This window comes from Larimichthys crocea, chromosome III, assembly GCF_000972845.2.
Source record: "Larimichthys crocea isolate SSNF chromosome III, L_crocea_2.0, whole genome shotgun sequence".
In the NCBI taxonomy this organism is placed as follows: Eukaryota; Metazoa; Chordata; class Actinopteri; family Sciaenidae; genus Larimichthys; species Larimichthys crocea.
Genome location: NC_040013.1, coordinates 47147952 through 47174207, shown reverse-complemented (window position 1 = coordinate 47174207; position 26256 = coordinate 47147952). Strand labels below are relative to the sequence as shown.

Below are 26256 nucleotides of genomic sequence, written 5' to 3'. Positions count from 1 at the left end.
GGCCACCTTGACTTTGATGCAATCTATAACTCAGGCTTTGTGTGGAGTGCAGCTCTAAATGGAAACATGACAAGCAAATCCATTAAAAACACTTTGGAGTCGAGCCAAAGCAGCCAGCTCAGCATGTCGTCATTCTTTAGTAGAAAATGAACCGCGATATCCTCAAACCTCTTCACAGCCACCGCAGCCTGGTACTGGGAGTTAATCATGTTCACATATAATGATTAGACAGTCCTCAACCAAATATTGATTAAACTATCCAGGACTAAAAGCATCAATCATGGTTTTAAGCCTTGTCCTGACTGTCTTGGATGATGAATATAAGATTACTTTTTACACTGACCAGTGTTTCCTCTTAATAATAGCTGATATATTTATAGTGCTGCTTCATTGCACCAAATCTCTGTCAATACATCATCTTAAATCAACAGTCACAGTGTTTCAGAGGAAGATGTATGAAATGAGACACCATCTTTGAAAAAAGTAACTTTAATTTCTCGTTTCACATGACTACAACGCTACTAGAGATAATAGACAATTAAATGAGTATATGTATGTGAAAATAATTTTGCTCATGCTTAACCTGTAAAAATACAGACTGGTTGATGCTGAATGTGCCGATGCTACCAGGAGCTGAAGTCTCCAAGGGTGCTCCTGCCTTTGGACTTCTTGGCTGCTGTGCCGCTAGTGGATGGTCCGCTTTCATCATCAACAGCCGGCCGTTTTCTAAGGCAGAAAAATATAATATCATAATCAGCTTCCTTTTTGTTACAAATGTGTGCCTCTAGTTTCTTGCAGATTATGGGTCTCTCTGATCTGCTCTTTCTTTTGCCTGAGTGTCTGCTCATACTTTGTCTCTTTTGTAGATGGTGTTGTTTGTGCCTTTGTACAATACAGGCCTTTCAGGTTTCTTCCTCTCTTACTGGAAGTGGATACATTTGCATTAGACAGATGCTATTTCAGACAGGCTGTACGACAACACTCTTTTTCTGCCATCAGACATCAACATCAATCTGGAAGAATACATGGCTCGGACCTTTAGGATTGCTAATAATACGTTTCTAATTATCTAAGGCAGAAGGTTCTTTAATTGATAAAATGGCAAAAAAAAAATAAAGTACAAAAACTTCTATGTCACAGTTTCCAAAAGCCAAAGGAGAAGTCTTGAAATGTCTTTTTTTTTATTCAGTTTACATAGAAGAAAATAAATAATAATAATAAAAAAAAAAAGTTTCACATTAGAGTGGCTAGAACCTAAGTTGAATATTTTTGCTAAAAGTGACATTGTGTAACCGTTCTACCATAAAATAACTTTTTTTAAATAACTAATTTTAACATGTAATCAGGTGAATGGCATCTCTGTCATTCCCACTTTGTGCCATGTATGTCTGTTCTTGCACTATGTAACTTTGTGCTCCGGGTACAATCTCCTGTGAGAGGTACGTAACACTTTATGGCACTAAGTCGCACATGGCCAACTATTTTGACTGATTTTGGTGAAACTGGATCATATTTTAAAGGAAATGTTGCCTTTTTTCTGATGTCCTCCAGCTACTCTCCATCAACCCATTATTTATAGCTGATGTTAGCTAATATTAGCTCAGTTTGTTAGCTGAGCTGCCCAGACTTTAAGCTTAAGGTGAAGAGACCAAAGATGACGTTGTCAGAGGAAGCCAAGAGGAGAGAGTGACTAAGCAAGCTTCCTAGATGCTTAGCTGCCTGACCAGAGTAAATCTGGGACTGACTTTTAGTGGTTGGTGAGAGCTCAGTGAAATAAAAGGCTGAAAGACAGACGACAAGCTGGGCTTCTTGCTGTTGGACTAGTCAGTAATATTAGCTGGCTGCTAAGTGTTGTTGCACTTGCTCGATGTTTGGCTGTTTGCAAAGTTGTTGCTAGTTTTTGATCAGTAATGTAATCATAACTGTCTATATTTATGACAGTGGTATTACGCTAAATGTGATGTCACTTTAAAAAAGGACTACAACTGGACATGACACGTGCAGCTTCATCTGCATTGTGGCTCCTTCCTGCAGGTTGTGCGGAGGTGTGGCAGGTGTTTTTTTTTTCTGCCTTTTCAAGCTTTTGATAGAAACAGCTGAAGAGAGACAGGAATGTGAGGAGAGAGAGAGATGGGGAATGACATGCAGCAAAGGGTCGCAGGTCGGATTCGAACGCTGGGCCGCTGCTGAGACTTGGTGCATGGGGCAGGTGCTCTACCAACTGAGCTAATCGACACCCCGTGTGGCAGGTGTTTATTTGTGCTTTAGAACAGAACTGCAGTGAAACAGTCAGAAAATTATATTTCAGTTCTCTGATTCACTGCTTTGTTCTCGCCAACTCTAACATTCTCGCTCGCTGAGCCGAGGAGGGGCTAACCTCCTCATTCTGCAACACAAATGACTTAACTAACATAAATTCACCCTGCTGGACATGAATCTGTCTCTAAAATATAACTGCATGTATCCATCAAAATCAGCCTCTAATAATGTGTCAGATGTTTCCTCACCAGCCACTTACTTACTTCTGCTCTCTGCTGTAAGCACACTCGGCTTGTTTGAGCTTGTTTGGTGTCAACAGCTGCCTATGGTTTTATGTGGGGGGTTGGGATAAGTAGTGATGCAATCATAGAGTCAATGTGCAGTTGGAAAACTAAAACTATTAGCTGCCTAAAAGATGTGTAAATTATAATTTTTTTCTTGATTAAATGTCACACACCAAAACATCAGTTGATGCCGGGTTCATAGGTGTTTTTATAAAATGACAATTTAACGCAGAATCAAGGGTCCAAATTACTGTAATTACAGAGCCTGGCATGTGATTTTTTAACTGTATTATTACAATTAACAGATCATCTTTAGTCATGCACAAAACATCTTGAAGCATAACAATTTCAGCTAAACTCTGTGTGTGACATTCGTATCCTGTATTTCTCTACTGATCAGAATCATCCTGGAAAGGCATAAATGAACGAGCATTTTACCCACTGACAAACCTCCAAAAAGACCATTAATGACTGCCAAAAAATCCCACGTCACTTTCACATTTAACTGTCTGGGAAAATGGGCTCACTGTTATTAGGGAGCATTAGTGCTGACACGCTCTGCATAAATCTAAATATGTGAATGTGATGTGATGTCAGGAGTGGGGTAAGATGGGCAAATTCGCAAGATAAAATGTCGTCAAATAGAGAAAAATCATGAGCCTCATTATGTCTTAATATGCACTTTAGCCAAAGTACATTTTCCGTTCAGTTAACCTTCATTTTGGTCATTTCAGTATTTTTATAACTGCTTCATGGTTATACGTGTCAAGTGTCTCAGATGTACCCTATATGTTTTTCTCTTCACTGAACAGATTCCGCTTCAATCAACAAATGAATAATAAAAAATTTAAAAAAGTGGGACACAATTGAAATTCGTAAAACAGCACAAACAAATTTGACAAAACAAACAAACAATAACTGAATATGCCTAAACTCAGCAAACATATGGTTTAGATAATAAACCTGAAGTATGGCCATGGGGAAAAATGGTTTCCATAATTGGCTATTTTGCACATTATGTTTGTGTATATGTGTGTGTGTGTGTGTGTGCATGTGTGTGTGTGTGTGTGTGTGATTCTTTAACTTCTGTTTTGTGCATATAAGCAGCTTTTAGATACATCACAGTGATGCCTATAGATGAGTCAGTGCTAAAACAGAAGCAGAGGGAAGAGTGTAGTTTGTTGAATAGTAAATCAGTATGCATGTTTGTGTCCTTACATTGTGGCAGGGTTGATGTATTTCCCTACACCTGCTTTGAAGGTCTTTGGCGCCTGCTCCTCCTTGGCTTTCTTCAGGGCGATGCTGCTCTGCTGCTTCTCCTCCTCCTGCTTCTGAAGCTCCTTTTCTCGCTCGGCTGCAATCTGAAAGACACAAGTCATGTTAATCTCTGCAACTACTGCACATAACCAGATCAGAAGATACAGAAGATGATCTCACATCACAGGACAGACTCGGTAGTTGTTATTCCTATGTTGACACTTTCATTGTACAATCCATGTTTCAAATGATCAAGGTGGATTGTCTTCGGATGCCGATGCCTATAAAGGTACGCTGTTCACCACAACTGGGTGACATGATGATATAAACTGCTAGACAGACATCTGTTAAATAGCAGAGATTTTTCTATACGATCTCTACCCAGGTACCTGTGCATGTTTTTAATATCCCTTGGTATATTTTACACCATTGTGGACAATGTTGGAAAATCAATCAACAACATCTTTAAGGCAATTTTGGATTTAGATGATTTATGCATCATTGTAATGAAGTTGCTTTGATTTAACAAGTATTTTATTTTAATTAAAAGGCCCACTTCCATTTAAAAATGTATGTTGCATTTTGTTACTTCACTTTAATGTTTGCGCTTCACTGTGCAGAATGATGTATGTGCAGAGTTTGACATCAGAAGGTTGTTTTCTCATCCAAGGGTGAAGGTCTCTCTGCGCTCACCTTAAATCTCAGCTTAAGATGTGTGCATATAAAACAAAAAATGCTTACATATTCATAGATTCACGTTTTTTTAATACGTGGGAAAGATTTTGATATATATTTTAAAAATTAAGAAAAAATAGAAAAAATGATTATACTTATAATGATTATAATTTTTATGTCTTAAAACATCTGACTGGATCTTTGAATTATTTTTTAACTTGCATTACTAATGCAGTTGTTTTATCCGTAAATGTTTTCTCATCTGAATTCTATTGTAATATAATATAATATAATATAATATAATATAATATATTCACCTAATACTGACAACCCCTGTTTAACCTCACTTTCTTTCTTTACGCTGGTGTGCAAAAACGCAACAATACATTTTTTTTTTTTTAAAAGTACAACTGTCTAAATACACACTCATTATTTGGGAAAGAAATCTTACACTCAGAGATAGGGCTTCTAGTCTGGATAACTAAAACCAAAAGTTATATTGATCATGTATGCAAACAGACAGAGATACAAACCTGAGCGTCGGCCTCTTCGTATGGGTCCACAAACACACTCGCACTTATGATCTTGATCTCTGACTGTAAAACAAGTCAAGCAGAAAAATGTGAATCCAGAAAACAACCCTTGAGAGCACTGCAGTTCAAACACTGACATAAATATAAACTTTAAATATTGGAGCTGCACGTATGCATGTTTCTTTTGATACCGATTATTCAATTTGGCAACACTTCTGCTTTGCAAAGACTAAATTCAGCTCCCAGCTGTCACTACTATGTCATCTCTCACTGGCCTTTGGTTCATTTCTTGTCTTGGCACCTGACCTTTACATGATCCATGTCACATTAATGCTAGTGATCTAGGAACTAAAACTAATTCTGCAGTTGCACTCCTAATTTGCACTGGGCAGGGGTGTCAGCTACATTTCAAGATTATGAAATGAAGCAAAATGTAAGGGATATTTCTCTGCTTATGGTGAGAACACCAAGCCAATCCAGATCCATCACCAATTCTTACCTTTGGTTTGTCTGTTTTAGGATCACTCTCTACATTCTCCATAGCCGTGAGTGCCTCAAATCCACCAACAATCCTGCAAAAGAGATAAAACACAACACATCATTCATTTCTTACAAAGTCCTTCAATAAATCTATGTATGAGGGTACTCCCCCGCACAGGTCCCAGATCAATTTGATCTTCGACAGGCAAGAAAAAACAAGGGCAGCACATCCTTCACACACAGTATATGTAAAGACTGTTGTGCTCAATCATGACAAGAGGGCTGTATGGTGGTTTTGATGAGTAGGGTGAAACTAAGTTCAAATCCCTGTGACACCATCCTCCCTGCTGACATGTCCTCGAGCCATCCCAACCTCTAATGTTTTAGTATATCACTTTGAGTCTGAAGTAGCTGTGCAGGCCTCATTATATTCCTTCTACAACACAAACATGAGCATGAGTTGCTGCTAACAAAGTCTTTGATATCAGCACATTCGCCTCATGGTGCAACTGACTACTGGTGCAAAGTACTTCAAGAAGCTGTTCTCACGTTGCTTTCTGAACTGTCTAAAAGTCTTCAGCCTGCTGTTCCTGTGGGGGCTTTTCCCGTTACCATGTGTAGAGTAAGAAGACACGCACACACAGTACACCAATACAATAACTAGTAGAGGGTTCTTCTCAGGCCACATGTGCCCTGCTTCCACATGAACAAAGGAACAGACACACAATGACCTTGTATCAAAAATATCAGGTCATCTATTGGTGCAAAGCTATTATGGATCCTATTTTATTTTCATGCAAATGATCCCACCATAAATTTTCTTCATACAATATCTCAACAACACCCATCTGATATATTATCCGGCAAGCAGTTTCAAGATCAGGGAATAGTACAGTTTTCTTTCATCACAGATCTATTTTGAACAAAAGCAGCAGTATTCCCACATAAAACGTGCAACAGATGGCAAAACTGTAGATCTTTTGTGATGACGCTGATTTTCAGGAAAATAGTTTATAGCCTGAAAATCTAGAAAATCTGGAAGACCCTGTGTATTTCCCCTCGTCCCAAGAGAGTATTTATACTTATCGAGCTACAGTCACACTACATGTTTGTGGCCACAACTCATCAACCACACAAACACACAAAGAGTCCAGTTTGATTTGCATTTTTAGGAAAACTTTCCTCTGAATTGAAATAATGCACAGTTCAGGTAAAGTGGACTGACACTGCCAGTTCTATAAAATGTGCAAAGACAGCAGTCTGTAAAGGATCAAAACATGGATGCTTGGTTAAAGCAAAAGTTTTTTAAGTGTGTTGACAATGTGAAAGTCAGTTGAAAGAAATCTGAGAATTTTTAGACAGCAGCCTGGGCTTTCTCCAAAAGGACACTCATTTAAAATTACGCTCAGCAGAGAGACTGAGAGCCATCAGTTTAAATTCAGTATCTACTAAATTTGTTGCTGCTTTTGGCCAGGAGTCAGACTGGAAGTCAAAATCCTGTTTGTACTGTCTGGAGCTCCGAAGAAACCAAATATGTAAATGAAAGCAAAATATTAGAGATGGAGAGTGAGGAGACGACTAAGAGGCAAAGGACCAGAAAGACAGAGAACATAAAAAGAGCTAAAAATAAGAGGTAGTGCTATTAAAACCTTTGTGTGAATGGCTCACAGCATTAAGCAATCTGCCACAACATTTTAAAAACCCATAATAAAGTGTACACACACACTAACAAAAGATAGAAAATATTAACTTTACCTTCCAAATACTGTGTGCTTTCTGTCAAGGTAGGTGCATGACCGGAACGTGATGAAGCTGAGAGAACAAAAAACAACAAAGCATTTGTGTGAAACACTCAAAAGATTTAAGGTTCAGTAAACTAATATGTGGAAAGTATTAGAAACAAACACGAAAATCTAAAAGACAGCTTCACCTTTATAGTAGCCGCAGAGGCCATGTGTGTTTACATCAAATAAATAATGAAAAATAAAGGTTTAATTATGATAACACTTCTCCTTAGTGGGGAAGATTTTTTGCCAAAATGACTATGTTAATTACTGAATAGATGAATACTTTAACACATACAATGTTGCGTTTGCCTGAATATGACATTTTATTCTGGCAGCATTGCATTTTTCTTGTCTTTTTCACCTGTGGGGCTTCAGCAAATCAAAAAGGGGAGAAATGGAAAAACAAAAACAAAACAGAATTCTCTATTCACTGACTTTCTAGCACAGAGCGACTGTTCAAAGTTGAGGAAAGATTGATTTTAAGAAACAGATCTTACAACTGGGACTTGTTGGTGTTTGGACCAGAATTTGCCATGCTGAGAACCCCCCGGCCAGTATGGGATAGGTTGGGCCGAAATTCATCCTTGAAAGGTTTTCCCCAGAAGGATTCCCCTCCTGGGAGTGGAGGAAGTGGGTGAGGGAGGAAGAAAAGACACAAAGAGAGAGAGCACAACTTATGCAGTACTTTAAACATGCTTATTTCTGCTGCAAAGTTATGCATTTTAACATGGGGGCTTAATGAGATTGACTTGTTTTGAGGCCAACCTCAAGTGGTCAGTCGAGGAACTGTTTGTTCTTTTTGTTGTTGTTGTTGCATTTATGTGTAAAATAACAGTTTGTTCTTAACTCTTCTTTCTTGTTGCCATAAAAAGTTCAAATAACTTAGGAGAGATAGATTTGGAATTGAATGTATGTAAAACACAAATGAAGAAAGTAAAACTGACATTGGTGTCATAGTGTTTAACTCTCATGAGTTAACATGAGTAAACGTATTAATGGATTTAACCTAAAAACCCAACCGAAACCTAAAACTGTATTTAGCTTGTAGGACACTGGCTCTGTTGCTACAATATATTCAAATTACTGCACCACGAGAGAAACAGAAATAAAACATTGTGTATTTTCATAAGACCTGTTTGCCCTTGAACATGGAGCCACGTTGAGAGCCTTCAGCTGTGAATCATTATTCAGACTGACTTCATCATTAAGAATCATCATGATGAGCATACAGGAATACACACTGCAGGAGCTTATTGGCTCCCAACAGGGGGAGAGGATCTGTCGCCCTGAGGTGTGTTTCACTATCCTGCATCCCTGCCAGCTGGTGTACGTGCATGAAACAGCGTGTACATATATAGGTACAGTGAGCACCGTATGTGTGTGTTGATGCTGGAGTATAAATGCATACTACTAACCAATCAGCTATTTAGAGGATTGATGCAGCTGTCAACTTCCCCCGGTGACATTTGTGCATAATTTATTAACTAGCTGACATTTTGCCTCAGTACAACTGGATCATAAATGAAGAGAAAGCGAGGAAGAAAACTGACGCTCATCAAAGAATTAACAAGTAAGTCAAACTGCATTCCCTGTGATCTTAAATTGAAACTTCCCCTGAACTGCATCAAAAATACAACCTCAAACATACTGAACAGGTATAACGGGAAAGAAAGCAGGAATATAAAAATACCCAGCGTCCCCACTAATGAAAGTATTATTTGGACATCGCAAAATAAGCATGTTGTTCTTTCATATTTTAGGACGTGTCTGGGATTTCATTTACAAGTTGATGTTTAAAACATTTCTTTCTCCAAAGCATCTGGTTCTGAAGGCTTTTAGATAAATGAGGCACTTCTGAACTTGTGGAAAGTGTTCATGCTACAGTGAGCAGTTTGCCGGATGTGTGTTTCCAATTTATGTACGGGCAATGAAAGAGGCATTCACTCAAAATGGATGGATGGGCATTTTTTGGAGGATTTCAAGACCCAAGTGCCAAGAAAGTATCATATCATGGTTCATTATCCTATCTTGTCATCACTACTGTCTGTGCCACTAAAAACAGAAACAAGTGAGCATGTTGCAGTGTTCCTGTATCTTCCTTTTATCTTCGTCCTTAAATGTGAGCAAACTAAAAGAAAGATAGATATAATTTTGTCTGTCTGTCTGTCTGTCTGTCTGTCTGTCAAAAGATGAAACTGAATGAAAAGAGATTATAAAAAGGAACAAACAAGTAACATTAATCGAGCAGCAGCAGCCTATGCTGAGTTACAGGACCATTACCACCACTTAGGACAAATCCACCTTTAAAAGGCACTTTGAGGTCTGTTCATGGGTTGTGTGCACACGTTGTTCAACCCAGGTGATGAGGAGAATTTTATCCACAGGCCAGGAATTCTGCACCCTCATAAATCTGTCACGGTGGACGCAGTAGTGTTCAAAAGACGCCCACAGACACAAAGCGAACTTTGTACTGCAAACTCGCAGAGCAGCACAAACGACAAGAAGGCAGGAAATTAACTGTATGAGGCCTAGCAGTAAATTTCACTGTGCTGCCTTTTAAAAACAGGAAAATGACACCAAAAGCTGCTTGACTGGGTGTTCACCAGCACCCTGTTCTGTACCCCACACTCAGCCCTCTTTCACCTACATAAACAGAACGGGTCTTCTGTACTCCCATGTGCCTTCACAGTATTTTTAGTAACACTCTTGACTTGCATCTTGAGCTGTAAGCTGTATTTACGCACAGCTTCCAAAAAGGAACTATTAATAATTCAGCAGAGAGGGGTTATGCAATTCAAAATTTGGTTTAAGTGCAGTGCTCATCTTACCTGTGCCGGTGCCAGTTGGGTCCCCTCCTTGAATCTAGAAAACAGAAAAAAATCTGTCAAGTTTGGCTGACCTTAACTGCTGCACACTCAAAGTCAAATACTTTGAAATGTCTGTGAAGTGGTCAAATGAAACTTTAAATTAACCTTTTGTCACTTATCCAACCTGGAGTCATCTTCCTTAGCACCATTGTTAAGGCTCAGCTTTGCTATTATTGCTTATTGTCTATTACAGAGTACATTACACTGTCTTCACGTCTTCTCAGATCTACAAACAAGTCCAGTTGCTCTAGACTTAACCTCTTTTGAAGAAGATAAAGATACACAGGAGTTTTGACTACTTGTGCTACTGTGAAGCAAAGTTGTGATGAGTGGGTCCCTGTACTGTTTACTGTTACTGTGTGCAACAACGTTCGATGGTTTAACTCTTCTTCTGGGACCAGGCTGACATTGGAGAGGGGATATGTGTGGTTGTGACACTGGTCTACTTAAGACTTAATGTACTCATCTGAAAAACAAAACCCTAACAGCTAATTTGAATTGTTCCTAGTACACTGTACCTTGTTACAGTGAATGAAACATTTTGCAAGTGAAACCTGAGACTGAAATAATGTCTAAATGATGATGTAAACACAGCGATGCTTCTTTCAAGTGATGCATAATAAGGTTTGGATATGTGTGTGTGCGTGTGTGTTTGGTGAGGAATTTTAAATGTAAGCTAATGGTTTACTACAAAAACTCTATTGACTACTATTCAAAATGATGCCACTTTTACATCTGTGTCTATGGTTTAGTTTCATGTTCTTAAAAGATCATTTCCAAAAATGTACATTTGATGATATGGTTTGTTTCAGCAAATACTAATCTAAGCATGTCTTTTTGTCACCGAGACAGGGCGACTATGAGGTTGCGATGTAACATTTAAAAGCCCCAGGTATCTAGGCAGTCACGTGTAAAACACCTGCATCATATCAATGTTGAATAATTCTTCACACTTTGAGCCTGAGGGGTAGCAGCTTGCTGGGCCTCTCATGTGTCAAAACAAAACTGTCATCTCAGGATGTTCAGAAGACTCACAAGGTTCTGATAAATTACTTTAAAAGGAAATGAGGAGCACAACTCTGTTCCTATTCACACACTGCTTTTAAAGTGTTTGTTGCTATGGAATTATTCTCACTCAGGCCATCCTTCTCTTCTTTACAGCTGAAGTCGAAGGCCTGAGTGGCACAGTAATTATGGATAAACAATTCACAGCTTTCCACTGTGTATGTAAACCACAGGACAGAATGAAACAGGTAAGGGTCCTCTAGACACCAGATGTCCACTCAGAGCCACTTTAATTATGGGAGTGGCAGCTCTGAAATAAACAGACGAGCGGCTAATCAGATGTGTCATTTCAAATTCTCCGTCTGGGTTAAGGACCTCCAGTTGGAGTGCGAGTAGGAAGAAAAAGGTGTGGGTACTCATCTCTGAAGCTGTACCATACACTAAAATATATTATTATTTTAACAAAAGACAAGTAATCAAACAGTGAATGACATGTTATGTTTGTAGGGCAAGGAAGAACTCATTAAATTTTGGGGCAGTTTGAAATCATGGAGAGAACACATGTATTATATTTCACTTTTGTTAACATTGCTAGGTCAACTGTAATATAGACAGATATAGTAGTTGCTTGCATATTTAAGTATTACAGAAGACTGGACTACTGGACTTACTGGCGGTGGCAAGCAACCATAGAAAAGCATTTTTATCTGGTCTAAGACTTACCATAAAATTCCTGATGGACCTGTGGAAGATTGTCCCATCATAGTATCCTTTTTTACACAGACGGATGAAATTCTCACCAGCTTTGGGAACCTGGAAGAAAGATTATGCAGAGATTGCTGATTAATAAACTCCCAGAATAAAACCAAACTACTAAAAAAAAAAACTATTCATCCCAGTTTCTGGCATACTGAATGGGCTGATAATATCAGCAGCTTTATAAGCTTATTATTACTAAAAATCCTTGGTGAGTTGTCATGTTAGTAGGTAGCACTGAGAACACAGGCCAGGCAAGTGCTGTGTTGTGTTCTAAAATCAATGAATTGTTAAATTAAAAAAAATAAAATTAGACACAAAAGTACATCATAAACAACACAACATAAACATGTGCCAATACACAGGAGGGGTGACAAAGCCATTTGATTCCATCGTCTTTGGGCATAGCTGCCTTTCGTGACAGGTGTGTCAGAGGACATTGGACAGGTGTCGAGCTATAGAGGCAGACTATATTTCAACTTCCAGGTAAAGCTGACCGACATTGTACAGCCGCTGCATTCACACAAACAAACAGAGTCACACATTTGCAACTCTGTCTGGCCTATTCTAAAGCACAAGTCTGCAGTGAAGTAGAGTTTGACTGTTGCCTGAGGCGTATCTACACAGCCAGAAGCCAGACTTAGCACTCTTCTACAAAGCTGTGTTTTGTTGGTGTAAAAGAACAGACATCTGGATTTTTTTTTACTTACTGAAGGTACATCCTAGGTCATAAAAACTTTTAGGTGTCTAGTAAATCATTACAAAAGAAAACACTCACTGACAGCAGCTAATTTTGACTGACTGGCACTCTGTAAAATAAGCCGGTTGTTTGTCCCCAAAGCAGGAGGCGGTGCTTTGAGTGTGACACTTGTCAGGTCTACTGTTATTAAAGTCAACAGCCTTGAGGAACACTTCTGCATTTGTGTTTGCGTGAGAAACAATGGTTGGTGGCAAGAATCACCAGATGCTTTCATAAAAATCTATTTTTATTCATTGGCCTTTCTCTGTGTGACAGGTCCTTCTAAGCTCTATTGGTCTTATTTCCCGCTACGTCTCAATTTTGCTGTTGGGTTCAACGCTCTGCCTCTTTTTCCTCTATTATAAATTCCAGATTTCTAAAGCACTCTAGTATAAAGAGCCTTATTGTGTTAAAGCAATAGACAGAAAACTGAAACGATTTTAACAATTTTAGCCATAAAATTGATTTTTGCAATGGAAAAAAAAACACCTGATGACCCAATGATAAACTGTCTCCCTAAACAGATTATTGGTACATAAAAGGATAAAATGCAAATACATGTCTTATCTATTTCTTTTTATCTTTGTCCTTTTGACTTTTAACCATTAACTTTTGACATTAGTGATCTCTATCGGTAACACTCCAGCTTCTTCTGCCTCCAGACACTGCTGCCGCCTGTAATGGTGGTTAATTTAGCATGTCTGCATGCATGCTTTTGTGTGTGTGTGTGTGTGTGTGTGTGTGTGAGAGAGAGAGCGAGCCTGGGAATGTTTAAAATACAACCCAATTTAGAAACATGCTTAGGTGCCTAAAATTGCAATCAGTGATGTCAGCATGGAAACAATTTCTGTTGACGCAAACTGAAAAAAAGTTCCTAATTCATGTACAACCACAGGCTCTTCTCTTTTTCAAGTATTTCCCACGCTATTAGCCAGATGAGGGATGAATTAATTATAATTAATTTTGTTAATTAAAATTACACAACCGTGATGGGTTTTTTAAATCTAATTAAACAATTTTCTATTGCCAGAATTGTGTGCCTTTCACCAGTGTTCTAATAACATACATAGTGACTTTAATTTTAAGTTTTATTCCTGTTACTTTTCACAAAAATCTGAAAAATACTGTGAAAGGCAGAAATTACTCTATGTCATAATATATATGTTTCAGCAGTGTGAATATGCTTATATCATTGTGGGCTTTTTTTGTTTGATTTTAACCTGAAACTCAACTCAAAGAAATAACTTGAATATTTGATTTTTTGTCCGTTTCTAAATTTACATTTCATGTCATTCATGGTGCTTTTGAATAAAATAAAGATGTACCTTCCTTGATTTTATGTGTGACTGAGGTACAGGCTGCCTTATCTGATCTCCCACATCTGCCTCCCTCTCATTTCAAGTTAGGGATAACAGAGGCAGAGGCGACTGAAACATCCTGGGCGAGCGAATGGGCACTTTATAGTGAGGTGGGCTCTGCATTAGTGTGACTCAGAGTGTATGTGACAGTGAAACAGCACTCATTAATTCATAAACGGCAGGCCGTGAATAGAGCTGCAATCTTGAGTGAAAACCACTGGAGAGGAAGGTAGGGAGGAGGATGTGGGGCACAGGGGGCAGGTTGTCTAACCGCTGCAACTTTCCCCTCATTATTCTGATTCGACAGCTCACAAACCAATGAAAACGAAGCACATGAAACGTCTGGTTACCAGGGTAGAAATGCATTCCTGGAACTCATGCCGTTTCTCTGGAGTCCCTTACCTAACCTTAAAAACAAGGCACACAAAAAACACGTTTGCCAAGATGTAAGGTCGAGAGAATTTGGGGACAGACTCTGCAAAAGCCTGATTTCAGTGTTTTTTTAATCGGTCACCATAAATATGAATCAATCATCACATGCTTAGGCCAAACCTACGTCACAACAACATGATCAGAGAATTGCATACCGGCAAATAAAATCAGAAGGAAAATTCACCAGGCCTCATTTTTAAAACTATATATTGTGTTTTTATGCCTATGCATTGCCACAGACTGAGGAGTATTGACCTGACATGACTCCTTGGAATTCTATCCTTCAATGATCATGTGGAAACTGGTCTCAAGTCTGTTCAGTAACAAGCATGACTAACCCTAACCCTGACTATCTTTTTATAGTCTGGTAGAGATGGAAACTAAGGCCCTGGAAGCGTTTTACTTACTTTATTGTCATTTTTTCCCAATGGTTTGGTCAGTGAGTTTATATTTTTTGTTGTGTTTGTGTGAATATGTGTTATTACCTTATCACAGTGTAGCTCAAGATTCAGGTCTCCCTTGTTTGTGTGCAGACGGACGTAGCCTTTTTTCTTCACATACTGGTAACGCACGGTGTCGTCTGCAATGGCATCTGTAACAAGAATACAAATGTTGTTATTTTTGTGTGCCGACTCATGACATGACATGAGATTATGACGTGTTATATTGAAAACAATCTTATTGATTGTTTGAGTCTCAGCTTGATGTTGCTGCAGGCCTCTGCAGTGCTGCTTGTTATTTAGATTTATGCACATGTTATACTCTTAAGGTTTAAATCTAAATAGCTGTTTTTAATTACTGTATAGACACTGTGATTAAAAAAACAAACAGATTTTAATAGGAACATGGCTACTGGCATATACTTTCCAGCATTCAACACAAACGTTGATATATATCCACAATAAAGACAACACATTTATCAGTATTATAACTTGGAGTAAGGCACACATCCATAAAAATATATGACATGCCATCCTTCTTCCAGAAACCGGAAGTAGGTCCCTGAATCCAAATATTGTCCTCCTCTTCTGAAGTGTACTGAACCTACTATACAGTTGCATAACAGCAAATCTCTCCTGTGTGGCTCAGAGGCTGACAGAAGAAGACAGTCGAACCGAGCAGCTCTCACTTGCAGCGACATTCAAGTGTGTGAGCATGAATCTGCACTTTGCTGCAAAACAGCAGGCGTGACTGGCCCGTCTTCCCTTGATAAATGAAGATCAAAGCAGCAAAAGACAGGAGGAGTGAATGTTTCTGTCTGGTGGGAATCTGCAGAGGTTTCATTGCGCAAGATGTTCACTTGCCTGCTTCGTGTGCTGTTGCAGGAGTCATGGCTGTAGATGTGAAGGAGGCGGAAACTCTGCCTGTAGAGTAGTGGGCCTGGAGGAAAATAAAGAAATAAGAAAAGATAAACCATACCTTTTTAAAACACTACAATCCCTGTTAATGTATACTACTACGATGTTTTCATTACTTGTTGAGGCATTTATTTCTAGTTTAGTCTTTTATTTACAGATAGAAGAGCTCTGAATGACAGAAACTGTAGCATCAGTTATATGTCAGATCATTTGATTGACTGATATTGAGATATTTATATTATTTATATTTATATTATTCATATAGCACTGGAGATCAAGTTCAGCTAAATACATCAACTTAACAGAAAAGGAGCTTGAAGCTTCATCCTCCAGTTGAAGAATTATCTTTCCCAATCAACCACACCTCTTTTCAGCCACATACTTGGCTGGTCCCCTGGTTTACGCTAAGTGGTGCAACAAGTGCAAACCAACTTAATGACAGCCTCTGCAGCTTCTTTAGCAGAGCACCATCTCCTCCACTTGGAGAGATTTCATAATTGAAAAGGGGCATTGGAGATGCTTTAGGGTTCTTTGAGCTCAAATTATAGTAGAGTACATTTGCTGAACATCTGAACCTCTAAAAATACCACAAACAATGCAGTGAGACGACAGGAGTTATTTCAGTCAATAGAAGAGAAACTCAGGGAGATGAAAGCAGAGAAGTGAAAATGGATTTCAAATGTGCAAGTCTACTCTATAGTCCTGGTTTAGCAATCTTCTGCTCTAGTTCTTGTGAAGGCACATGAAAGCACAGACTTTACCTTGTGTGCTCTGTCTGACCTATATTCCCTGTTCTCTCAGATGCTGTCAGAGCATCACCTCAACTGTGAACTTAGGACAGAGAGCAACCAAGGGAAAGCTCCGGCGTAAAAACGAGACATGGCGTGGCTTCAAAGGGACAGGATTTGAAAATGGGTGTTGATGCTGTTTAAATTGAATCAGACTTAATCCCCCTGGTTATTTAAGGACACAGTCACAATGGTGACCTTTTTTTGGTTACACATCTTTGTGTTTGATTCCCTTACAGTTAAACCTGGCTTATAATAACTGAGAGTGTGGTGATAGAAAGGTCACAGGAAGTATCCAGAAGATATTTTTAAATAAAGAATATGACCTGCTGCATATCTAAAGAAGCCTTTGTACCAGAACCACGTGTCACTCAGGCTTATTTTTTTGTCCCTGGGTGCCTTTTTCACATTTACTTAGATTCCTGTAATATAAGTAAAATATTATTTATCATCCTCACAGCACTGTAAACGCTCTTTGTTCTGTTTCTGGATGCAGTTGTTTATCTGGTTTCCCCATAAAACTGCCTATGTATTACTGTGTGTTTGGCGCCCTCATGTGTAAGTAAAAATTACACTTCTTCATTTCTGCTTGAAATGTTGCAGCAACCGTTGTTGATAAATCAAACTTAATCATACTCAATCAGTGATTAATTATATAAAAATTAGTCTACAAGTGTATTACATTAAAGCTCAACTACATCTTGGAAATGGTCTAATAACTTATTTCCTTATCTTTGGCATCACAGTGTTTCTGCTTACAGCGTTAAATTTATCTGTCTTCTTGGCTTCTGGCTCCTTCATGGTGGAAGCCAAGAGCTGATCTCCCTTGTAGTCTTTGTACAGCTCAGCTAAGGTTTCTCTGGTCTCGAGATTGGTGGTCTTCAGGTGGTATGATGGGTCCAGCTTGGCTTTTTCCTCATCTGAGCCATGCAGGAGAAAGGAGAGCGAGAAATTTAAAAAAACGTAACCAAACATTGTTCATATTTCCTGATAGTTGGAAAACATTTCGGTAGCTCACCCGGGTCCAACACTTTCATGTTGTTTATTACGTGGAAAAAGTTGGAAACATTGAATTTATCCAGGTTTGTGGGGTCCTACAAAAGAAAAAAAAAAAAAAAAATCACCATCACATTAAATGTTACTTTTCCCAAAATAACGTGCCTTTATCTGCTGTCAGAACATAGCATTGACCCACCTGAAGTATTATAATGTCCTTTCTGGTAAAGGGTTCATCGGTCAGCAGATCTTTAAAGCTTTTGGTCTTAATGTTGAGTTGCTCAACGGCCTGAGAGAAAACAGAAATATTTAAGAAAACAAACGCCGGTCAAGGTTACTGAGACATTTTATCAGTCACTCAATATCAATATGACATGCTTGCTTGCTTTGCATTGGATGATTATGAAAAGGGCAGATTCTCTTGTCAAATGAATATCTAAAACCAGAAGAACTTTACTGTACAACATTTAATCCTCTAATATAGTGTGATGTAAGGCTGAGCTTCTGCCATTTGTATGATGATCAATGTAGGAAAAGTGTCACCCACCTCATAAGAAAACACGTTGCCGGTGACCTTGTTGGCAACAATGTGAGAGTTATTTGTAAAGACGTTGTACAGAACAGGGCAATGATACTTTCCTGGAACAAAATACAAGGAAAGTTAGAAGCAGCAACAACAGCACTAGCATCTTTATTTGCTGCAACAAACTAAAAACCCATCTCCGGAAGTCAAGAAGTACATCATGTTATGTGCTCCCTGCTAAATTATATCATCTGTCCTGCATAGTCTTCCCCTGCTTGCTTAAATTTGCTCTTTTACCCTCTAACTCTCCATGACTTCTTTTTAAAGCCACACACACACACACACACACACACACACACACACACACACACACGCGCGCACGCACACACAGTGCAGTAGTGATTTGTCGTTTTTATTCTGAAGTACTTAATGATTCTGGTGATTAGAATCAGGGAAAATTAAGCTTTTTTTTTGCTGTAATGACTGCATCAACCGATTATGCCCCTGTATTATTCTACATGAATCCTTTGGTTAAAATATGGTTAAAAGCACATTGAGGGCATGCATATTTACCATCGTTGTTCTTGGCAATGTTCAGTTTGATCAGAGACTTTGCTTCCAGTTTCTGTGAGACAGAAGAAAAATGGGAGGTGTTAGCAGAATCATAATAATATAATCAATCATTTCAAGTACCAACATTCATGGTGGTGAATGTTGCCGGTAGCTGTAAAATGTACTAAACTAAAATACGGAGGTTAATATTTTTACAACCAAGAAGCTAACTTTTCAAGATGGCAGAAGATAAACATGGAGCAGTTTAGTTTGTGCACTATGTGTGTTTGTTACTTACCTCTCCAGAGGCTGGATTAGTACCATACTTCTTGATCCATGGGACAATGCTCCTGAAACATAAGGTAGTAATCTTTACTTAAGATCAAACCAACACATGTACTGAATATGCCACAAGGCATCTGAGCTACAATGTGTTTTCAACATCCTTCATCCTCATCAGCTTTTTGACAACTTGTTTTCTTCTTGAGTTCAGTGTGACACCAGCAGTAAAGAGTTGACAGACAGACCATCAAAAGTCATCATTAACATTCCTCCACTAGCAGAGCAAAGCAAGCGGTAGCACACAGTTGGTGTTTGATTGGTTTTAGTGTAGCCTGCATGGGTCTTGAACACCCAAAGAGAGCTGAGAGCCAAAAGTTCACTTATAGACATGTCCGACATGTTGGTATCATCTACTTACAGCAGGTCAAAGACAACTCCCTCCTCAGTGCAGACAGGATACTCAAATGGTTGAAGGGACAAGCTGAAACGTTTCAGAGAAAACAGTTAAGTCAAAATGTGACAAACGTTACATTATTTGCAATTACTTGACAAAAAACACGTCTAGACAGGTTTCCATTGATTTTCACCATCTATGCAATATATGGCTGCAGAGTACCCTCTACTACTGGTAGAGAATTTTTGGTTGTACAATGGCAAACTTATTTTGCAGAATACAACTGAGACAGATCAATTGTGCCTCATGGGGGGATGGTGAATAAGTCTTACCTGCAATGGTCAAATGGAAGTCGTCTGAAGTTTGCCTGTGGGATTTCTGAAAAGTAAAAACAAAAAGCAAAACCAAAATAAAACATCACATGGCAAAATCTGTAACCAGTTACACTAGATTAAAAAAAGAATATTGAAAAGGTCCAGTGTGTCAGATTTAGGTCACTCCACTTACAGAATAGGAATACAATATTCATAACTGTGTATGTGTGTATAATCGACTGAAATTTAAAATCATTAGAAAGAGTATTTTATATTGACAGAGGCGGCAGGTCCTCTTTCACAGAGTCTGCCATGTTGAACCACCATATTTTCTACAGTAGCCCAGAATGGACAAACTACACACTGGCTCCAGATGGGTCCTTTCACAGCGACCATAGTTCCTCCTTCAGGCTAGGAAAGAGAGAGCTAAGCATGGTGGTTGCAATCAGCAACTACACTAAAGTCCCTCTAAATCCTACACATAAGTCCTTTAAAAACAGTTTTAATGGCCTATATTACACTCAGTGTATTGGTATAGACCAAGTTGCCTGTGTATTAGGTTCGCCTACTGCAGCTAACACCGATGCAGTCTAATACAGTTTCCAACAAGTGGTCGCAACATTATTCATATCCCATTAATGCATGTTACTAACTTCTTCTTCCCTGGAGTTGTCGTGCTTTCTCGTCTCACAGTTTCTCACGAATCATGGTTACGCCTAGATCAAGGATAGTAATTGTGCCTGCTGCTGAGGTCCTGCTTGACGTCCACTACAAATATTATCATCATAGTTATTACTACTACTACTGCTATTATTAGTCCTATTTCCATTAAAAGTACAGCCTAGTTGTTGTTAATATTATTGCTACTGTGCATCGCTCTCTCTCCTAACCTCAACCGGTGAGTTAGGTTCTGCTCTGCGTTTGTGCCGTTTCCCTGCCTCTGTCACCATGTGCTTGCTCATGGTGGGAGCTGTTGGGTCTTTTTCAATAACATTAAATTAAGAGTACAGTCTGAACCTGCTCTACATGGAAAATGTTATGAGATCATTTCTGTAATGATGATTTGGTGCAAACAGTGCCTTACTGTCTGTTTAACCAGGTAATGTTAAAACTGAAATGAACTCACTGGCCACTTCATTGGGTAGTGTACGATCATGATTCAGCACAGCAGCTCTGCCATAAATTGTTCTAATCATGTTCATTTTATTTAGCAGAGACATATTCATTAAGCCCTGTGTGTTTTACTCAGAGCACAGTTTGCAGTGGTGTTTTGAACTGCACTATATCTCACATAAGGAGCAGAATATTTTCAGTATAATGCACTCCAGTACCACTCCCCACCATGACCTGAATAATAAACAGAAAGTAGAGCTATTACCTTTCTGACAGGGCCAACAAAAAGTGCCCAAACACTAGAAAAACTACAAGTTTGGTCTAAATATAATGTACGGCAGAGCTGATGTGTTGGATTACATCACAGTGTACAGTAAATACAGACACAACTGACCTGCTCGCTTCCCTCCATAGAAGTGTGTGTACTCTGTACACGTGATGTACCTGCAATACACACACACACACACACACACACACACACACAGACACACACACACAATAGTGAGAGGAACGACGATGAAGAAATAAAACCTGAAATAAATCGATTAAATTTAATCCAGAAGAAATAATCAGCTAGCTGCCGTTAGCTCGTTAGCGAGCTCAGCTAACAACATAGCACGTCTCAGAGCCACGGTGTGTTGTTCAAGACAACTTTGATGCTTACATTTTGTCTTTTTGGTGCTGTCGCTTCCCCATGTTGACTTTTTGTGAATGTCCGAAGGATTAATGACGATAAAACGACAAACTAAAAAAACACAACCTGCTCGTCTTTGTGGCTTCCTGTTTATGGTCTTGGTCGTCGTCGTCATTTACTGCATACCCATTATAGCAACGGCGCACTGCCGCCCCCTATCGAAAGAATGGTTAATCAAGAAAAACAAACACATGCTGCTGCAGGAACACGCTACAGGCTGATTCAATACAAGCTGATGCATAGATTACATTCATCCAAAACAAAACCAAACCGCATCTTCCCCTGTGTGTGAGAAGTGTTCTTCTGCAGACGGTTCATTAGGGCGTCTGCTCTGGTTCTCCCCTACGTTACACAGCTTTTGGACTGCAATATCTGAGTGTCTCTCATTCACCTATTCCAGAGACATTCAGCCCAACCATGACCTGGCCATCTTTGGATTGCTCTGCAAAGACTTTTGAACAGCCATACAACATGCAGGTTGCTTTGCAACTAGGAATGGTGGCTACTAAGAAACTTTTTGTGGTTTTAAAAATATCATGTGCCAGAAGTCTGAAATCAGTTTGTGTGGAGATGTGTATTGGTCTGTCCGGCACATTGAGGTGTTTTCTCCAACTTTAAAAAAAAAGATTATTCCTCATATTTATTTTAAGATATTTTGTTATATTTCACACCAGTTCAGTCTGGCAAAGGTGGTACAACTGACCTCTCTGTGATTTTCTAAACCTTCAAATGTGTTAAAAACACCAAAAACATCCATTATGTTTTGAGTCATTTTGACCTGTCTAAACACACTCACAAACAGACAAATAATCAATTGAGATTAGTGCAATTTTATTACCTCTTGGCAGAGAATTCAGAGACAAAGTGTTATTTTTTATTCATCATGTTTCTTTTTCTTAGTTTGGATTTCCACCTCAGTGTATTTTCTGTTTCACAAGTGAAACTCAGATGATTTATGTTAAAGAATAATTTTGTGTTTAATCACATTATCACACAGTGTGATAATGTGATTAAACACAAAATTATTCTGCAAACCTGAGCATGCATTCTAGCACAGGAAAACTGCAGACACTGCACAGAAAGGATGAGGGACAAGGCATTGATAAGAGGCCCAGCAGCTAATTTCTACTTTGCTTTGGTTAAAGTACTATACTCTATATGCAAATAATTATAATGAACAGCAGCAGACCCAAACTGCAGACTAGAATAGGTTTAAAGGATTTATTAAAAACAATTTAATAGTTCAATTCAGGAGCAAGGTGACTGGATAAGAGCTTGAATGGAGGAGATCCAGAACAGTACAAGATGGTGGTGGCAGAAAACTTCGGCAGCAGGTGTTTAGATGAGACTGAGCTGGGTGTGGAAGGGGAATGACTGGCAGCATTTCCTGAAGCACAGGGAAAGCAAGGTTAAACAGGATTCACAAAATGACGACACAAGTTTCACAAAGTTGTCTGTTGTGTAATTACCACAAAAGGACACTAAAAGATCAGTCACAGTCTGAAGGGTTGAACCAATCTTTTATATAGCAGGGGTGACTGGCAGCAGGTGGTGAGGTGAAAATTAGGTGAGAGGGAGGTGGCCTGCAGGCTGGTGGCAGGGGTTCGTAGGTGGATGGTCATGCTACAGCTGTTTGCCAGAGTCTGCAGGTGGAGGCAGCCTGCAGGTTGGTGGCAGAGGCTGTAGGTGGAGCTTTTGTTGCAACCTTCTGCCAGATTGGGAATTTAGAATCAGAATCAGTATCAGAAATACTTTATTAAATGTTAAGTTTAAAGGCTAAAATACACAGCTCCTCAGATGAGATGTTCAGTTGAGGTAGGAAGACTTAACAGCAGGTTGTACATACAGTCATTTATGTAAATGATTTTTCAACTTTTTATTCAGCAATAGTCTTTTCTCACAGCAGCCATTTTGACATGAACTAGTAGGTAAACACAGGTGTTTCTAATGTTGCTAATTAAGGTTCAGTTCCATTTATTGGAGCAGAGACTTTCCAGTGAGTCAACATGCAGCACAGCGGCTCTCTGACTCTGTCTGACCTGAATGGAACTGGACCTTAATTAGTATCATTGGTAACACCTGTGTTGACTATTTCATGTCAAAAGGTTTATTGTGTGACATCTGAAGTCTGCAGGGAAGGAACCAAGCACTGAGCAAATAATGTAACTAAATAATTAATAATAACTAAATGAGTGTCACAGTAAATTAACTCCTCTTAAATTTGTCTACATTGATGTGCTGCTCATATCAGGTAAGTTGTCACTTGTTATCATCATTATTATTAGTAGGTAATAGTAGTCATAACAGCCATTTAATTCACAAGCTAAAATATGAGATATTAATAGGATATTAAGTTTGCAGTATACATTTCGGCCTGTTTTCATACATATACTGTAACAAATGGGGCTGATACATTATTTTATTGAGTTTAATGATACTTAAAATTTTTTAAACTTTGTCTCAAACGTGTCCCCTCGTCCTCAGATGAAGAGTCCACAGAGGACGATGGAGGTCCACCTCGCTAGGGCCGGGGATGGTGGGGCACCAAGTGCGCAGGCGGGGGTTATCAGTGGACGGGCGTATCCTGAGGGCTGGTTCCGGGTGCTGCCGGTGGGAAGTCAGTAATGAGCTGAGGGTCAAGGATGTAGCTGGCGGGGACCCACCACCTCTCCTCTGGACCATATCCCTCCCAGTCAAGGGTACTGGATGCCCCTCCCACGGCGACAAAGCGGGATAAGCCGTCGAACCGTGTAGGCTGGGTCTCCATTGATAAGGCGAGGTGGCGGAGGAGTCCGTGGGTAGCAGGAATCAAAGGGACTCTCCAGAACCGGCTTGATTTTTGAGACATGGAATGTGGTGGTGTAACTCGCATGGACTGGGAAGCTTGAGGCGGACTGCAGCAGGGTTGATGACCTTCTGACATTTCGTAGGGGTCGATGAACTTGGGTGCAAGTTTTCTTCGAGTCGACCCGGAGTGGTTAAGGTCCCGGGGTTGACAACACACCTTCTGTCCCCACTTTGATAAGCAGGAGCCCGAGGTGCGGCGACGATTGGCCAAGGCTGTGTAACGGCCCACCGACCGCAGGAGAGTGGACTGGCCTGGGACCAGGTGCGGCGACACCGGCGGATGAAAGCCTGTACAGAGGGGCAAGAAACCTCCCTCTCCTGGGCTGGAAATAGGGGTGGCTGGTATCCATAAGCACACTGAAAAGGGGAGAGAACCAGTGGAGGAGCTGAGGAGTGTTGTTATGGGCATATTCTACCCAGAGCAACGGCTGCGACCAGGAAGTGGGGGGACTGGAGACCATACAGGAGAGCCACCTCCATCTCCTGGTTTTTCGCTCCGTCTGGCCGTTAGATGAGGATGAAACCGGATGACAGGCTGGGCCGTGGCCCCGATGAGAGAGCAGAACTCTCTCCAAAAAAACCGAGGAGAACTGCGGCCCTCGGTCAGAGACCACATCGACTGGAAGACCATGGAGCCGGAATAGGTGCTTGGAGGACCAGTTCAGCAGTTCTTTGGCTGAAGGGAGCTTGGGCAGGGAATGAAGTGGGCCATCTGCTAAACCGGTCTACCACGGTAAGGATAGTGGTGGTGTCCAGAGATGGTGGTAGACCGGTCCACAAAGTCCAGAGATATGTGGGACCAGGGACGATGGGGAACTGGAAGCGGGAGCAGGGTGACTAGCAGGAGGCCCTGTGGGAGGATTTTTCCGTTGCAGACAGGGCAGGCCTTGACAAACCCTGGGTGTCCAGGTCCAGGGAGTCCCACCAGAATCGGCGCTGAAGAACCTCCTTGGTCCTCTGGATCCCTGGATGGCAGGTGAGGTGCGTGTTGTGGGCCCACTGGAGCACCTCAGAACGGAGGTGGGCCGGGACGAAGAAGCGGTTGGAGGACAGGTGCTGGGACCGGGTTGCTCCTCCAGCGCCGTCCTAAACTCTCCCTCAATCCCCATGTAATGACGGCAGCCAGGCGAGCAGAGGGAAGGATGGTGTCCGCTGCTGTGGAAACCTCTTCCTCTTCCGTCAGGAACTGGCGGGAGAGGGCGTCAGGCTTAACGTTGCGGGTTCCCGGGCGATAGGAGAGAGTGAAATAGAATTGGGTGAGAAAGAGGGACCAGCGGGCCTGCCTGGAGTTCAGTCTTCTGGCTGACCTGATGTATTCTAGGTTCTTGTGGTCCGTCCATACGAGAAATGGTTGTTCGGCCCCCCTCCAGCCAGTGACGCCACTCGTCCAGTGCCAATTTGACGCCAGAAGTCCCCGATTTCCATGTCATAGTTCATTTCTGCGGGAGTCAGCGTCGAGAGAAAAAGGCGCAGGGGTGGAGCTTCTGGTCATCAGTAGCCCGCTGAGACAGGACAGCCCCCACCCCGACATCAGAGGCGTCTACTTCCACCACGACTGTCTCTTGGGGTCGGGGCATACGCAGGATAGGCGCAGAGGTGAAGTGATTCTGAGGGTCTGGAAGGCATCTGTGGCGCGAGGACCAGCTGAAGGGGACTTGGAGGAGGTGAGAGCTGTGAGAGGGGCTGCCACCGGGCTGTATCCCCGAATGAAACGACGGTAAAAATTGGCGAACCCCAGGAATCTTGTAGCTGCTTCCGGGAGTCAGGAACAGGTCAGACGGCGACGGCTGAGACCTTGGCTGGATCCATCTGGAGGTCCCCTGGCCGACAATGTATCCAAGAAAGGAGACTGATGGAGCATGGAACTCGCATTTCTCTGCCTTAACAAACAGCGAGTTTTCCAGGAGCCGTTGAAGAACCCCCTGAACATGGTGGATGTGGTCCTCCTTGGCCTTGGGAAAAT

General features: G+C 40.6%; 1 protein-coding gene across 1 annotated transcript; it reads right to left on the bottom strand.

Moving 5' to 3' along the window:
• Positions 1-471: 471 nt before the first annotated feature.
• ppil2 (peptidylprolyl isomerase (cyclophilin)-like 2) lies at positions 472-21600 on the bottom strand. Its single transcript, XM_010747980.3, has 20 exons — positions 21417-21600; positions 21147-21196; positions 19658-19703; positions 19350-19412; positions 18948-18999; positions 18671-18722; positions 18122-18213; positions 17774-17863; positions 17597-17672; positions 17338-17498; positions 15737-15812; positions 14918-15024; positions 11871-11960; positions 10104-10137; positions 7773-7890; positions 7244-7300; positions 5508-5580; positions 5009-5071; positions 3762-3904; positions 472-726 (listed from the first exon to the last, which is right to left on the bottom strand). The coding sequence occupies exons 1-20, from the start codon at positions 21446-21448 to the stop codon at positions 624-626; spliced, it is 1578 nt and encodes a 525-aa protein (XP_010746282.1). The 5' UTR covers positions 21449-21600; the 3' UTR covers positions 472-623.
• Positions 21601-26256: the final 4656 nt, after the last annotated feature.

Excerpts from the sequence above, each read along its gene's own strand:
- ppil2 (XM_010747980.3), bottom strand. The coding sequence starts at position 21,448 with ATGGGGAAGCGACAGCACCAAAAAGACAAAAT. Across the intron at positions 11,961-14,917 it reads TTGAGCTACACTGTGATAAG|GTTCCCAAAGCTGGTGAGAA; the intron begins GTAATAACACAT and ends TCTTTCTTCCAG. Across the intron at positions 5,581-7,243 it reads AAGCACACAGTATTTGGAAG|GATTGTTGGTGGATTTGAGG; the intron begins GTAAAGTTAATA and ends TCTCTTTTGCAG.